We start from the raw sequence: 17,255 nt of genomic DNA on the forward strand, positions 1-17,255 counted from the left end.
CGTCTGTGCCAGTGTCCTCTAGGCCGGAGGATGCGGCAGACGTGGAGCTGCAGGGAGAGCAGGAGTCGCAGGTACCGAGTCGCCACGGCAACTCTCCTGCCTCCCCCTCACGCTCCTCTCTCCTCTCCTCTCCCCCCCTCACACTCTCCTCTCTCCCCCTCACACTCTCCTCACACTCTCCTCTCTCCCCCTCACACTCTCCTCGTTCCTCTCCTCTCTCCCCCTCACGCTCTCCTCTCTCCTCTCTCTGCTCTCTGTCTCTTTTATCCTTCTGCTCTCTTTGTGCTGTTTTGTCTCTCTGAGTTTGTGAGATATTCCACCATGACGTATGGGTGTGGAGACGTGCGTCCGTCTGCATCATAGGTCTAAACAGCAGCGTGTCATAGTTTTCCATGAAGGTGTCGCGGGCCGGATTAAAATAGCTATACGGGCCACTTCAAAAGAGAATTATTAGTATTATGAGTATATTAGCCTGTGAAGATACAACGCAGATCCACAGATCTTGCCAGATTTATGTTTATGCAGTGATCCTGAAATAAGATAGCAGTGGCACATGAAAGCATAGCAACAGTTTCTGAATGGTAGTGGCAGAGGCAGCGAAGCGCTGCGCCAGTATCTATAGGCTATGGTAGTTATCTATAGGCTATGGTAGTTACCTATAGGCTATGGTAGTTACCTATAGGCTATGGTAGTTACCTATAGGCTATGGTAGTTATCTATAGGCTATGGTAGTTACCTATAGGCTATGGTAGTTATAGTAGTTACCTATAGGCTATGGTAGTTATCTATAGGCTATGGTAGTTACCTATAGGCTATGGTAGTTATCTATAGGCTATGGTAGTTACCTATAGGCTATGGTAGTTATCTATAGGCTATGGTAGTTACCTATAGGCTATGGTAGTTATAGTAGTTACCTATAGGCTATGGTAGTTATCTATAGGCTATGGTAGTTACCTATAGGCTATGGTAGTTATAGTAGTTACCTATAGGCTATGGTAGTTATCTATAGGCTATGGTAGTTATCTATAGGCTATGGTAGTTACCTATAGGCTATGGTAGTTATAGTAGTTACCTATAGGCTATGGTAGTTATCTATAGGCTATGGTAGTTACCTATAGGCTATGGTAGTTACCTATAGGCTATGGTAGTTATCTATAGGCTATGGTAGTTATCTATAGGCTATGGTAGTTATAGTAGTTACCTATAGGCTATGGTAGTTATCTATAGGCTATGGTAGTTACCTATAGGCTATGGTAGTTATCTATAGGCTATGGTAGTTACCTATAGGCTATGGTAGTTACCTACAGTATAGGCTATGGTAGTTATCTATAGGCTATGGTAGTTACCTATAGGCTATGGTAGTTATCTATAGGCTATGGTAGTTATCTATAGGCTATGGTAGTTACCTATAGGCTATGGTAGTTATTGTAGATAACTCAAATCAGCGACATGTACCCTTATAGGCAATTTCTTTTTTTTAACCGTCAATCAGACCGGATCTGACTATTTGTGGTATGCTCTATTTATTTACCTGCCACAGTGGCTAGTATGTGAACCAAATTCGGTGGCGAGTGCTAATTTCCATCCCTGATCGGCTTATCTCTCTCTCTCTCTCTTTCTCTCACTCTCTCTTTCTCTATTGGCCCATCTCTCTCTCTCTCTCTCTCTCGGCCCATCTCTCTCGCATATAACAAAACAACACAGATACAATATCTGTTTAAAAAATAAACAATATAAATAAAAATATCTGAAACTTATAATGATATTAAATTAATTATAATTATAACTTATAATGATATTAAATTAATTATAATTATAACTTATAATGATAGTGTTACTATATATAGTAGCCAGTATAGTTATCAATGTGCTATAATGGGTAGTGATTAATGATAGATAAAGTATGTTACAATGTGAGTCACTCACTTCCCCAATTTATGACATGTTAACAGGTACTGTGCAGCTAGTTTAACACAACTTGTGTGCTCTCCCAGTAAGGATGGGAGCCTGTCTTCATTTTTCAAATTGAGGTCAAATTTGGCTGAATTGATGGAAATGTTGTTTGGAAAAAATGTTTGGAAACATTTTAATTTGTTGGATGGTTCATGTTGGATGGTTTTGTTTAGCCTATATTCATAGTACTCATAGCTCTCCGCACCCCACCCCCCTCGGCCCATCTCTACACCCCCCCCCCCCCCCCCTCGGCCCATCTCTACCCCTCCCCCTCTCTTTCTCTCTCCCGGTACTTTTTGCTCTCTTGTCTTTTTCACTACCTCAGCCTGTACTGGAGGTACTAAAGCCTCCAGTACAGGCTACTCTATTATCTCTCCATGTCTCTCTCATGCACACACACACACACACACACACCTTTCCGCTCTCTTCCTCAATGGACAGAGACCAACTCTATTACCTAACCCAGAGCCTGTCACTGTTGGCTAACTGCTAGTTATAAAGCCATTTCCCACCGAGCTGAATAACAGTTAATGAAGGCTCTAATAATGCAGGCTCTAATAATGCTGCTGTTGCGTTTATTGCAGGGCTATCAGGGTGTGATAAGACAGTGTGCCTCCGTCACCGACCCTGCACGGTGTTTGGTTAATGCGGTTGAATCCGCAGATACAGTTCATCTGGTTGTCATGCTTTATAAAAGTCCGCTGACTGCCCGGTTATTAAGATGGAGTACGGTAAATAAGATTCAAATCTAAACTGTTTACACAAACCATGTGGGTTTCCATGGTTACAGATTTATAGAGAAGAGTCTTTTTTTTACTTGTAGGTGATGATGTTCTAATGCTTTGTCATGCCTTGCTGCTTATGTAGAGGCCAGTGTTTTGGGGAGTGTGTGTGTGTGTGTGTGTGTGTGTGTGTGTGTGTGTGTGTGTGTGTGTGTGTGTGTGTCCGTGTCCGTCCAATGTTAGTGCACAGAAAGAGTCCTGAGTCCAGAGAGAGTCCAGAGCCAGGGCAGATTTGGTGTGAAGCAGACACTGACGACACCCCAAACACAGAGAGACAAAACAAAGATTTTGAGACCGAAGTTACACAATTTCTAGAGATTTGTGTATTAACACACGACTCAGAATGGAACTTTAAGCATGAGATGATGAGCACAAGAAGTGTCATGCTTGTCTACCAATGGGCACAAAAAACTTACACAGCAGTTAGTGTTAGTGTCATGATGACAATGTCAACACTTGTTTTTGTAATAGCTGCTGAGAGACATTTTACATATTGTTACTTCCTTTTTCCAAATAAGGAATATTGCATAGATATTGCATATTATTGGGAGATGCTTTGCATAAGCGTATGTTGCATTACTGAACTGTTCAGTAGCTAGCTGGATCCATTCAAAAAGTAAATACAAAGTTTAGTTTGTGAACACAAACTATCGAATGACATCCAGCACAGATGCACCTCTCCGAGCACAAACGCTAGCGCTAGCCTAACTGCCCCTCTCCAAGCACAAACGCTAGCGCTAGCCTAACTGCCCCTCTCCAAGCACAACGCTAGCCTAACTGCCCCTCTCCAAGCACAACGCTAGCCTAACTGCCCCTCTCCAAGCACAACGCTAGCCTAACTGCCCCTCTCCATCAAGCACAACGCTAGCCTAACTGCCCCTCTCCATCAAGCACAACGCTAGCCTAACTGACCCTTTCCATCAAGCACAACGCTAGCCTAACAGCCCCTCTCCAGGCACAACGCTAGCCTAACTGCCCCTCTCCAAGCACAAACGCTAGCGCTAGCCTAACTGCACCTATGCTCCAAACACAATGCTAGCCTAACTCCCCCTCTCCAAGCACAACGCTAGCCTAACTGCCCCTCTCCAAACACAACGCTAGCCTAACTGCCCCTCTCCAAGCACAACGCTAGCCTAACTGCCCCTCTCCAAACACAACGCTAGCCTAACTGCCCCTCTCCAAGCTCCAGTAACAAGTGTTACAGGAGCGTGTTGCTAAGGGATGCAGTCTGGCCACTTCACAATTGATATTGGGAAATGGATATTAATCTGGTCAACTTGCTCATCAGTGAGTAATTTGCCATGAACTTGAAATCAGAACGCTAGGAGCCAATCAGTTGATGTGATTGCCTTCAACATTGCACATGTTCCATCACCGCGTCAACAGAATTGCTGGCCCCTCTTCTTGCACATTCTGGTGCTCCTCACAGTGTGTGTGTGTGTGTGTGTGTGTGTGCGTGTGTGTGTGCGTGCGTGAGTGATTGCTTCTCTTGCGTCTCTTACAATTGCCGTCAGCAGCGACTTGCCCATTACTAAAAGTCTAAAAGCAGGCCGTGTGTTTTGTGGTCCGGTGTGGTGTGTTGCGTTGCTGATAGCGGTGTGTGTTTGGCGTCTGTGGTGATTGCCGTGGATGGCCATGCCTGTGGAGCTCTAGGGTCATCATGAGAGGGGTTTAATGGGCCAGTGAAGGCCGTGTCAGGGATGGCTTCCATTGTAAAGTTACTCCTTCGCTGACGGACACCTTTGGATCGCCCAGCGCTGCTGACCCTGCTGCATTATTCAGGTGATGGAATGTGTGTGAGTGCATGCGTGCACACACACACACATGCACAAACACAAACAAGTATCATGCACAAGTCACACACAACATACACACACTCATCTCTATTATGATGCACACAAACACAAGTTCGTCTCACCCACACACATACGCAAACAGAGACACATACACACACACACACACATTAATCATGCACTTATCTATGCGGCTGTGTAGCGATAGGTATCACTTCATGTCTGTCATATGGACTTGTCGGGTTAACCTCTGTGGAGAGCTGTGTCGCAAAGTAACATTTTGCAGAAACACGTGGTTCCTAAGTCATGCATGTTTGTGTTGTGCAAGCTTGTGACAGTACTGCCGTATGACAGGAGGGTTGTGGTTTGACCCTGCGGGCTGAGGCAGGATATATCCTGTTCACTGTTGAGTGGCTTCACACCAGCAGAAGTTCCCTAAATGTAGCTGTGAGGGGGGAGAAGGTAGAGAGGAGGCCATTCAGCTGTTGCCCAGTGCCCAGCACCAGGGCTCAGAATATCTGCTTGGGCACTCATCCCACGCCTGTTTTCATCCCCTACTCCACACCTTCACCCCACTCTCTCTCTCTCTCTCTCACACTCACTCTTTCTCTCTCATACTCACTCAAACTCTCTCTCTTACACACACTCACTTTTACCCCACTCTCACTCTTTCTCTCTCTCTCTAACATACTCTCATTCTTTCTCACACACTCTCTCTCCATCTCTCTCTCTCTTTCACACACACTCTCCCTCTCACTCTAGGACTGCACGATTTGGGGGGAAATATCCAATTGCGATTTGAATTGCGTCAATGAATTGATTCAGTTCAATATTCCAAATTCTCTTTGATTTGTGCCACCCCTGATTGGCGAGCAGGCCTGGTGCACAAGAAGCACAGCACCCCCGATGGACTATGAAGCTTCTGTGCCCCTCGCGCGCTCCGCACGCTCACCAATCAGACGTGGCACATCCTCGCCACAAGGAGGATGAAATGAATATGAAAGTCAGAAATGGGACAGAATTAACTGCATGATTATTTGTAGCTTTTGCCATTAGGTAATTGCATTGGTTCATATTGCAACTGCGATTGCGATAGTTGTGCAACCCTATTCCACACATTCTCACTCTCTCTCTCACTCTCTCTCACGCACTCTTACTCTCTCTGTCTCTCTCTCACTCACACACTCTCACTCTCTCTCTCTCACTCACACACACTCTCTCTCACTCTCGCTCACTCTCTCTGGTGTATTATTTAACTGTTTGAACCTGTGTATACACCCGTACATATAAACACACACACACACACACACAGTCTATTTCTGTTTTGCATGTTCAGTAAACTACTAGAGATTACAAAAATGTGATTTTGTGAGCAGTGCAAGGTGGTCAAGTTGAAATAACTAAACTAACCAGGCCCATCTCTTCTCACTCCCCCTCTCTCTCTCTCTCTCTTTCCCTCTCTCCCCCTCTCTCTCTCTCTCTCTCCCATCCTCTCTCCTTTTCTCTCTCTCTCCCATCCTCTCCTCTCTCTCTCTCTCCCATCCTCTCTCCTCTCTCTCTCTCTTTCATTCTCTCTTCTTTTCCCTCTCTCTCTTCTTCCCCTTGCTCTGTATCTTTCTCTCCCTTTCTCTTTACCTTTTTCTCTCCCTCTCTTTCTCTCTTTTTGTTCTTTCTCTCTCCCTCATTCTCTCTCCTTCCTCCCTCTTCCTCTCCCCTCTGCGGTGTCCCCCCCCCCCCAGTCGTCTGACACAGAGGAGGTGCTGGTCCCTGGGCGCAGGGCGTCCCTGTCGGATCTGTCGTCGGTGGAGGACATCGACGCCCTGAGCGTCCGGCAGCTGAAGGAGATTCTGGCCAGGAACTTTGTGGACTACAAGGGCTGCTGTGAGAAGTGGGAGCTGATGGAGCGGGTCACCCGCCTCTACCACGACCAAAAGGATCTCCAGAACCTGGGTATGGTCTCACACACACACACACACACTGGTACACAAACACAACGATAAATCAAGCAGACAGAATTGTTTGGTGGTAATGGAACTTTCAGAGAGCTGCCCCTCTAAGATTCCCTCACACTCCTGTCACATTAGCCTGGAAAATCCAGACCCTAGTAATCTAGAAAGATTAAGGGTCTGGCCACGAACAATGTAATGGCCCAACTCGAGGGGCGGCACCAAGCGTGCATTTGAAAATCTCACTGCACGCAATTGGATAAAACTGGACCATGTTTACTCTGAATGATTCCGGACTTCGACGCAATTGGAAGTAACGTGCATCATTGCTTATTGCCAGAGTGTCTCACAAAGACAATTCCAATGTGCTCTCACGAGAACTCTGGATTTCCAGGGTACCGTCACATAGGAATTTACCAAATCTTCAGCTACGCAATCAGCATAGCTCGGCTCCACTCCATATTCCAAACCAGTTTAATCCAGTGTTTGACACTAGTGGCAAAAGAGTGCATCTAGCCTTGTACGTGATGGCATGTATTGGGCAAACAAGGCTGATGCTGCCTGCCTAGAGGTAATTGTTACAAATATGCCAAGTCCACCCCGACAAAATATGAAAACTGCCAAGACAAACCAAAACAAACAAAAGGGTTACAAAGCTAGCTCACTTACCTGCTACGTTGTCTAGGGATTCTAAAGTAACTACCTGCTAACTAGGACCTGGATTGTAACGTTAAACTTGCCCTGCAGTGTATGTGTAAACGTGAGGTTGAAACCTAGGTCAGTGTGGATGAACTGTGGGTGCGACTAATGAGAAGGCCAGGAGCGTAGCTTACCATCCGCCGAAGAACGCACAGGGATAACCCAATCCTTACTCCCAGCGAGTGGCCAGCCCAAGCTCCAGGTCCTTCAAGTCAAAGTTTGTCTTACGATGACGGTAGTCCACAAAAGGAAAATGTCCAAAACAAAAATCCTAAAAGGTCTGAGAGGTCATGGGCACGCTGCGTTGCAGACGCAGAAAACTCACATCATGGGAAACGCGCTCCTCCTTAATCAGTCACCTGTTTCCCATTTTCAAACCTTGGTGCGTCCACGCCCACTAATCAGCTGGCGCTTCCACGGCCTTCTCATATCAGTGTGTAGTTTCCCTGACTGTCTGACTGACTGTCCACTACGTAACAGTAGTGCTGATTGTTCCTCTCCCTGGTAACCCGTGGCCCTTTTCCACTATGGGGTAAAACCCCGGTGTCTGGGGTAAAGCCTCGGACTTTTTATATTTCCATGATTGAGGCCAGACCGGGGCCGCGACCCAGACGGCCACATGTGGCCAGGAGTAGGACAGGGCCGAATCGGGGCAGAACCAAGCCTGGAGTATGACAGGGCCGAAGCCTGGAGTAGGACAGGGCCGAATCGGGGCAGAACCGAGCCTGGAGTAGGACAGGGCCGAATCGGGGCAGAACCGAGGACTTTAGGAACGGAATACGACGCAAAAATAAAACCGGAGAAATAGCATTTGTTTTGGGTTGCCTAGCAACATAAGTGACTGGCTATTTTTGTGAAGAAAAAAACAATCTACATATATATCTAAATATATAAAAACTTTGCAAAATAATTAAGGATAGAGGTTCTTACAGTGTTATGACTTGTTTAAATGTCCTTGTAATTAATTGGACTTATGCCCGCGGTGTTGTTGCTAAGCACTGTTTAGAAGTTTCTAGCATTGTTACAGTAGCTAATGTCCCCGATGTCACAGCTCCTTATGGAAACACAACACCCAGGCCACGCACCGGTGTGTAAGACCGGGGAAAAGCATTGGGCCAGCACCGGTGTGTAAGACCAGGGAGAAGCCTTGGGCCAGCCCCGGTGTTTAAGACCGGGGAAAAGCCTTGTAGACGCACCGGTGTCTAAGACCGGGGAAAAGCCTTGTAGACGGTGGGCCAGCCCCGGCCCGTAATGGAAAAGAGCCACAGGTGTACGTTGAGAACAGGTGTACGTTGAGAATAGGTGTACGTTGAGAACAGGGGCTGTTGATCAGTCCAGAGACTTCACAGCATTGACTTGAAGCAGACAGAAGACCAACGTTTAGAGTTTTGTCATATTTGCCCATTACAGACATAAAATCATCTAAGATCAAAACACAAGTCCTACAGCACACACACACACACACATTCTTACACACACACATACACAAACGTACTGCATTCAAGTCTATATATTCTATAGAAAAAACAGAATAGTTGTGTTATTCATAAATTTACTCTTATATTCACTCATATATATCTGTCTTTTTTTCAGTTTCAAATACCTCTGACGGTACAGGTGTGTATGCCTTTTGACCTTGGTTATTTTCACTAGAAGTACTGTATCCTGTTCTGAACTCTGTAATAGCAAACATGCTCACATCTTTAGTATTTGAAATAGCGAACATGCTCACACATGTAGTATTTGAAATAGCGAACATGCTCACATCTTTAGTATTTGAAACAATTGAATGTTGTGGTGGTAATACAGAATGTTTTGTACAGTAGCTTATCAGTACCCATGGAAGACTGTCCACTGAAAAAGGAAGTCTTGTTTGTTTGTTCAGATGTGACGTCGGGCCCGGTCATCGAGGAGAACCTGTGCAAGATCTGCATGGACTCGCCCATAGACTGCGTGCTGCTGGAGTGTGGTCACATGGTCACCTGCACCAAGTGTGGCAAGCGCATGAGCGAGTGTCCAATCTGCAGACAGTACGTGGTCCGTGCCGTCCACGTCTTCAGGTCCTGAAGCCCACGTTCCTCACACACACACACACACACACACACACACACACACACACACACACACACACACACACACACACACACACACACAGCCCTGTGTGCCTTATTTTTTGCACATACACAAATGTGCTCTCATGCAAATGCACACAAACTCATCCAAACACCCATAAACTGAATGCTGACCTTTGGTGCGGTCCGGTTTTCTTTACCCCCGGCGATGGAACAAGATGGCCCTTTCCCCCCCCTCCCCCCTCTTCTGCTAATGTCTATTAAAAGAGATTGTTTGTACTTCATGCAGACAGCCTGCTCTGTTCAGGAACTAGATAATGGCACTTTTATTACTGGACTTTGGGGCCATCAAAGCCATGAATGATGCTAAAGGTGCGGTGGCCGCTCAGTGCTAGGATGACCGACTTCAGCTGCATGCCGCCAGAGCATGGATGGGTCAGATGCATTCAACCCCACACCCCTACCCCTCCTCACAGCGACAGAGTGCCTGGGGACTCAACCAGGAAGAGGAAGTGTGTCTGCGGGGAGGGGGAGGGGCTCCGGTGCGGACTCCACGTGGCAACATGGCCGCCTCACTTGTTTCTAGAACAATGCAGAGCAACGCTGACCCGTACCTGCAGCTCCCGCTCACAGCGATCACGTGGACAATGCAGAGCAACGCTGACCCGTACCTGCAGCTCCCGCTCACAGCGATCACGTGGACAATGCAGAGCAACGCTGACCCGTACCTGCAGCTCCCGCTCACAGCGATCACGTGGACAATGCAGAGCAACGCTGACCCGTACCTGCAGCTCCCGCTCACAGCGATCACGTGGACAATGCAGAGCAACGCTGACCCGTACCTGCAGCTCCCGCTCACAGCGATCACGTGGACAATGCAGAGCAACGCTGACCCGTACCTGCAGCTCCCACTCACAGCGATCACGTGGACGGTCGTCAAGAATGACTGGAATGACCATTTGTGCCTGGTGTGTGTGTTGTTTGTCTGTATGTTTGTATGTCTGTTTGTTTTGTATGTATGTATGTATGTATGTATGGGGTGAGCAAAACAGTTGCCAGCCTCTCTCTCTCTCTCTGCTTAACCTAACCTCTCCTCTCCCTGTTTTGCTTGGTGAACACACACACAAACACACACACACACACACACACACACACACACACACACACACACACACACACACACACACAGAGAGAGTCTCTCTGCCTTAAGCGCTGGTGTGGCTGAGCTTTGGCCAGCTTGGCGGGCTCCTGTTTCGGCCGGGTGGAATCGGCCGTCTGGCACACTCAGACATCCTCATTTGACCCACCGGCCCTGTCTGCCCACGACAAAGGAGCAGGAGAGAGAGTGAGCATAGTGATTTTGCACAACAATGAACCCTTGGCTAAAACTGAGTTTCGGCTGGTGAACCCGCAGAACGGTTAATGTGCATAGTCCTTGGGGCCTACTGGGAGAACGTATATCAAAAGCACTTTCAGTCATGACACTGGTGGCAGAGCTCTTATGTTTTTTCCCCCCCGTTAGATTCTAACTTAGAATTCTACTCCTCTTGTCTTCTGACACAAAAATGCCACGGAGAATGTGTAAAAATACCCAACAGCCAGTCCCGTAAGAGCTGGTGGAGAGGTAAAGCATTGTTTTTTACTCACAGCGGGCAAAAATCGAGGTCAGCTCATACGCAAGTCGCGTTGTGGTCTGGTTCTTTCATCTCCTCTCTTTCTTTTTCCTTCGTCATTGTCTGTCTTTTTTTTTTGTCTTTTTCTTTCCATGCCCTCTCTCATTGAGTCTGTGTCTGTGTAATTGACGAGAATGATTCTCCATGGTGGCTTTGGTTGGGGTTTTGTATGGTGATTTATGGCTTTTACCAGTCACCAGTGGTCTGCACCCTTTCCATACCACTTAGAGAGATGGTGGTGGTTCACCACTTTTCCACTGCAGCAACATTAGGAAGTCATATATCTGTCATCTGTCTGTACTCGTTGTATCAGAGGGGAGATTCTTTCAGTTGATGGGCCATCTGGAAGTGGCCTTACATTATGTTTAAAAAAAAAAAAAAAAAAAAAAGATCTTGCATATTTGAGTGTTAATTTGTGGTCTCAAACTGCATAGCATTTTCCATGCTAATTGATAAAAGATGTGCTAAACATTTGCTAGTTATCCACATGCGACTCAATGTGGGTTTTAGTTTGAGAGGGAGGGAGAGTAAAGGAGCTTGCGCACTGCGCCAACAAACTCCAACAAACACCAACAGTTGGGTCAGTGTGGGCCGGGAGACATGCAGATCAGGTACCCACAACACCGCAGTGTGGACTGGCAGTTGGTTTTATGAACATTCTAAAGACTATTTCCAACAACTGCCAACTTTAGAATGTTGGAGATTGTTGGTGTTTGTTGGAGCAGTGCGCAAGCGCCTTTAGGCTACCAACGACTGCACACTCATGTACTGCTCCCTGCTCATGTGTGCTCTACATTTGGAGTGACAGTCATCCTTTCACAGTTTCACATCATTTCTCCTGTGTTGATCATGTGCAGTACAGTCCTTAGCTAACTGAAGACTCCCACTCACTGTCCACACACACACACACATTTTACCCAAAGAGCCTCTATCAGCTTTCATCTGTCATTAGGCTGTGGACAGGCATCGGGCTGACCTTTGGTAGCCTAGCCCTGAGCTAAAGTGCTTTATAGCATGGATGCGCTACAGCCCCGAACTGGCCTGAAATGGGAACGGGATGGGGTTGCTTGGACAGGGCAGTAGGTCGGTGCTCCTCGTGCAGATTTCCTGTTAGCTGCTGCCGCCACTGGCCCTGATCCATCCCAGATCTGGGCCGCAACCTCTCCAGTACGAGCTGCTGTTTAGTCTGCCTCCCTCTGCTACTATCTATAGCTACTGCGTCTCAAATGACCGGCGAATGTCCATATTTGCATCGATCGCTTCCACACACACACACACACACACACACACACACACCCATCCATTATTTTTGAAGACCTCTCTCCGACAGTGGGTATTGATCTGTAATTCGCTATGAGTGCAGTCAGTGGAGCTGATGGAAACTTCATCCGCTGGCACGTGAGCCTAGACTGAGGTTTTTGAAGTGTGCCTCATAATTGGCCTTCCACCCGACCAGTGGCACCTCAGACTGAGGTTTAAGAGATGCCCCTCATTGGCCTTCCACCCAAGCAGCAATGGAATGGACATCACATTCCAGGAAGTAGTGTGTTATAAGCACGTCCCTGCAACTTTGAAAATATTTTTTTTTTCAATGTTTTTATTATTTTACCAATAAATCACGATTGAACCAAATAGTTATTCCAAGCCCTTAATTACAGTAAGCATTCATATGTCAGACTGCAGTGACAAATGTACAGTGGGAATTTCTAATCTATTAATAAGCGTTAAGTGATGCTGTGACATGTTAGCTGATTTAAAAAAAAAAAACAATGACAAAAAAAACTATATTTTCTCAATATTGGGACTGTGAATATCGATTAATAATATGAAACCGAAGCAAAATACCTGAAACTGTTAAACAAAGGTTGACTTATTTTGAATCATTGTTTAGTCTTTAGAGTTTATGCTGTACAAAGGGACTATCCTCAAACTATTTCTCAAAGTTATTGATCTGATAGTTGTGTGAGCCAAATGTTCTAATTTCTTAATAAGAGCTAATGATTTATTTTTTTCTGAATACTGTGGAAATATTTTTTTTACATATCTGAACTACCATTTTTTCTTGTGTGCTCTTGTTTGACCATTTGATAATAAAAAGTAATTCTATCACTCAGTTGTCACTTGATACTGGTGTCTCCGATCTGTACACGTTCCCTCATTGAAAACATAGGAACAGGTTTTTCTGGTGTCTGCATGGGTGTGTAATCATGTGCACAGAATTTGATTAAGGTACTCAACTTAGCTGGGAGAAGGAGTCGTATTTCTCTGTGGATTAATAACATTTACCTCAGGAAGGTGAGGTTTCATCTGAAGTTCCTGGTTATTGTTGTCTCTCAAACACAAGCACCCAGTTGGGTAGTGATGTCCCAGGGGCGTATCTACGCAGATTATGTAATGTTATCACGTCTCAGAGGACCGGCACTGTGGTAGAGTTTTACTGTTCAAATGAGCCTCGGCTTAGGAAGAAACACAAACCTGGACCAACTCTGTGATCTCCAGAGTTAGCAGAGCCAAGGAATGGCCAGAAATACCCTAAATCTGGAACAGTGGCTTGATTTCTTTATAAAGAAGTGCTAGTTCCACATTTACTTTGCGTATTTGCGGATATGTCGACAATTCAGTCAGTTAGTGCTGCTTAGTGGAATGCCCCAGGGTTTTTTTTTGCACGTAACGGTCTCCTATCAAAAACAGTCATGTCACTGTCAAGCCTCTAGTCAGGAGAGAGGCTTGATTCATTTGTAGACCTATGTGTAGTTTGACATTATCTTCTTTAATGTGTATTACTGAGTTATCTTCCAATATTGATGAACATTTCAGCATCCTTATGTTGACATTCCAGAGTTATCTGTATGGGTTACACAAGTTTGTGGCTATGGAGAAATCCAATCATTTGGCCATAATTCCAGTTCAAACAGATGAATACCTTTACAAAATTCCAGTTGTGCAAAAATCCTGTTATCTTGGAAGCAACTTTGTGTTTTTGAAAGAGACTAACCAGCAGCTAGCCAAGTAAAAGTCTCCAACTTCAGTCCAGCAATATGCAAGTGATACTTGTGTTATTTGAATTGGAGTGGCCAATATGGCCTTTCCTCAATATTGAGAACACCAGTTATGAACTGAGCAACACCACACTCTAGTGGTCATTGTGTCTAAATTCACATTGACTTATCTGATAGAATTGACTCTATGTAAAAACAATGAAATTACTTTAAAACAATTAAATAAGGGTTCTAATTCAAAAGCAAGAGCACTTGGAGAGCTGAGACGCAAGCGGCAGCACCATACCACATTTGGGACTCAGAGGCCATGGGGACCCAGGTCCAGTGGGACTCAGAGGCCATAAGGGACCCAGGTCCAGTTCCGACCTGCGGTCATGCCCCACCCCACCTCTCTCCCCCCTCACTCGCTTCCCGTCTCTCAACTGTCCTAAAGTTATGTGATCCCCCTTTAACACAGTTAAGTATACTGTAGTGACGGTGTCCACCTGAGCTGAATAAGGAACTTAACACAGTTAAGTTAGATAGTGTCCTGAGCTGAATAAGGAACTTAACACAGTTAAGTTAGATAGTGTCCTGAGCTGAATAAGGAACTTAACACAGTTAAGTTAGATAGTGACGGTGTCCCCCTGAGCTGAATAAGGAACTTGAATACAAAATTCCCTAAGAGATAATGCCTGGAGTTAGATTAGATGACTTTCAAATAATCTAACACAGGTCTTGGGTTATAGTGTCTGTGTTTCTCTCAAACTAATGTCTACCAACAAGTGGATCACTGAACTAGCCTGGGTGAACCCAGACCAATCTGTGGGTGCATAACTGAATTAGCCTGGGTGAACCCAGACCAATCTGTGGGTGCATAACTGAATTAGCCTGGGTGAACCCAGACCAATCTGTGGGTGCATAACTGAACTAGCCTGGGTGAACCCAGACCAATCTGTGGGCGGATTTGAATTTGCTCTACAGATCTGTCTGGCAATGGTCCCATTGGAGCGCAGTTAGGTATGAGGTTCACCCAGGCCATCCCTGCACCACGTTGCGCCGGAACAGGGCTCAGTTAGCTCATGTACAGTGTGTTGTGTTGGGTCCAATATGTCAGTGCATGGCCAGTGTTGGGAAGGTTACCTTTAAAATGTATTCCACTACAGATTACAGAATACATGCCCTAAAATGTATGTTGTAATGTATTCTGATAGATTACTGAAAGTGAGTAACGTATTTTGGATTACATTAGCATTGTATTATATTTTATTAGCAGTGGATGAAACATTTATGTGAGGTCATGTAAAGTTGTAAGACCCATAGTGTCAACAACAACCCACAACCTGCTTTACAGTGAGGACGGATTGATATATAACCCTATGTGCTATGAAACAGAACCTACAACAGAGATGTTTTGTCTACGCATTGGATGAAAGGCTAATTTTTATGAATTTCAACAGCACAAGAGGAGTTACATGCCTTTTTGCAAAACACTGTCAAGAAACGAGAACCTGTACTGGCCTAAGACATGCTGGCTGGATATAGGTCCTATTGGCCTACAACAAAACTCATTTTACTCTACATGCCCTCAGATGTTTTTCATTTAGGCCATCAATGTAAACTGAGAGGGGAAGCGAAAGGAGCCACCTAAGGCTACATGTTGTGATTAAAGAATTTTAATTTGAGCTTGGCCTACATTTTATAATGATTTAAATTGTAATCCCTTGAATGTATCAGTGTAACTATATTCTGAATATCAGCCGTTTAAATTGTAACTGTATTTAAAACACAGATACTCATATTTTGTATTTTAAAATACGTAATCCAGAATACATGTATTCTATTACTTCCAAACACTGCGCATGGCACAGTTTACTCTGGTAAAGTTGGGTCCATTATATCAAAACGTGAGCTCCAATACGTGGCCTCATGAACTCATGACGTGAAAACATTGTTATTGAGTGCTACTCTAAAAATCAATATACAACAGAGAAAGAGACAAGTTGCTTGTGAACTGTTTTCTTGTCAAATCAATCATGACATTCCATTCAAGACTATTGTTTATTAGGCCCTAGATGACTCTGAAATAGAATAGATTTTGCATGTACCACTTACATATTATAATACACTTCAGTAAAATAATACAATAATTCAAATAATCAAGTTTAATTGATTGAAATAATACCATCCAATCACTGCAGGGTTAGTCCTATGGGCAAGCCTGTGCTAGGCCTCTTTTGCCCTCTCTTGCTAACTGTAATTGGAGCTTTGCCATGCTGGTTATGCCCTCAGCTCTTGTTGCAGCCCTCACCTGATGCTCTCACCTTATTTGGCCAGCTGCATGATCCATTCCCCAGTGTGAACTTCCCTCTTTAGCCAGTGCATGTGAAGCAACCAAGTGTGCCTCGCCTCCAGCTTTTCTTTTGTCCTCCTTCCTTTCGTCTGTTGTACTGCATTCTAGAAACTAAATCGGAATGTGGAATGCTTTATTAGAATGGATTAATTCTAATAGAGCATTCCACATACACTCACAGGCAAGGTCAAAACTCCATAGGCACCAATTTATAGTCACAGGCTAATGTTTTTTAAAATGAATTTTTGTGTCTTATAGCACCTCAAATTCGTACTATCACTGCTGAGGGAACTTGGGACAACTGTTTCAAACGGCTGAAAAACAGCTACGCTTTGTAGAACCAATGTAGATTTATCAACGAAGGGCCTCACTTTTATCATCAGTGTTAAGAGCACTTAACCAAAGTTTACATAACAAAAATCGAGTCATCCTTAGAGATGGCAAAACAGTGGTAATGTCATCAGTGCACATAGTCAGACAAAAGCTTTAGATGACACTAGGCCTACTTTGACAGTTGAACGTGAAAGTGTTAGTCATGAACATTCCATCAGTGGAGCTGTAGCCTAACTTTATTTGCAAACTAAACAGAATAGGCCTATCAAATATTGGCTCATTTAGGCTAATTGTCAACAGCCCGGTTACATATCAGACAAGTTTCGTCCTTCTACTCCTCTTGGCCTTATTGAGGGGAGCAAACGAACCATTTGTGCAATTTTGAATAAACATCTTCATTAAACTGTAGGCTACGCTAGAATCAGCCAACGCATAGGATAAGATGCTTGATAAAAATGAAGAAGAAGGGGGGGAAATCAGCCGATACAAACGATTGTTTTTGAGTGTGTTTGTGTGTGTGTGTGTGTGTGGGGGGGGGGGCTTGGGGGTTATTTCCAAGTAATTTCGCGCCCCTTCACAATATGGGGCGGGTCTTTGGTTGTTTTGTTTTCTAGGCGTGTTCATAAAGTGGGCGAGAGCAAAGTGGTTCACAACAAAACATGCTTTTCAGGGA

The 17,255-nt window shown here is 44.9% G+C and overlaps 1 protein-coding gene across 3 annotated transcripts in view; it reads left to right on the plus strand.

Annotated features, from left to right (window-relative positions):
- The window catches only part of rffl (ring finger and FYVE-like domain containing E3 ubiquitin protein ligase), a 28,502-nt gene extending 15,475 nt beyond the window's left edge, over positions 1-13,027 (plus strand). For 2 of the 3 annotated variants that reach the window (XM_076282915.1, XM_076282916.1), the window contains exons 4-7: positions 1-71; positions 6,268-6,478; positions 8,767-8,790; positions 9,059-13,027. The exon at positions 1-71 is cut by the window's left edge and continues 37 nt beyond it. In XM_076282915.1, coding sequence (XP_076139030.1) covers positions 1-71; positions 6,268-6,478; positions 8,767-8,790; positions 9,059-9,240 — 488 coding nt within the window. In that variant the 3' untranslated portion in view covers positions 9,241-13,027. The remainder of the gene's footprint in view (positions 72-6,267; positions 6,479-8,766; positions 8,791-9,058) is intronic. The other variant, XM_076282917.1, reaches the window with a different exon arrangement.
- Positions 13,028-17,255: the final 4,228 nt, after the last annotated feature.

This window comes from Alosa pseudoharengus, unplaced genomic scaffold (assembly GCF_046254945.1).
Source record: "Alosa pseudoharengus isolate Yale_2024_CS ecotype anadromous, Long Island Sound unplaced genomic scaffold, YU_APseudo_1.1 YU_APseudo_1.1_scf_13, whole genome shotgun sequence".
NCBI lineage: Eukaryota > Metazoa > Chordata > Actinopteri > Clupeiformes > Clupeidae > Alosa > Alosa pseudoharengus.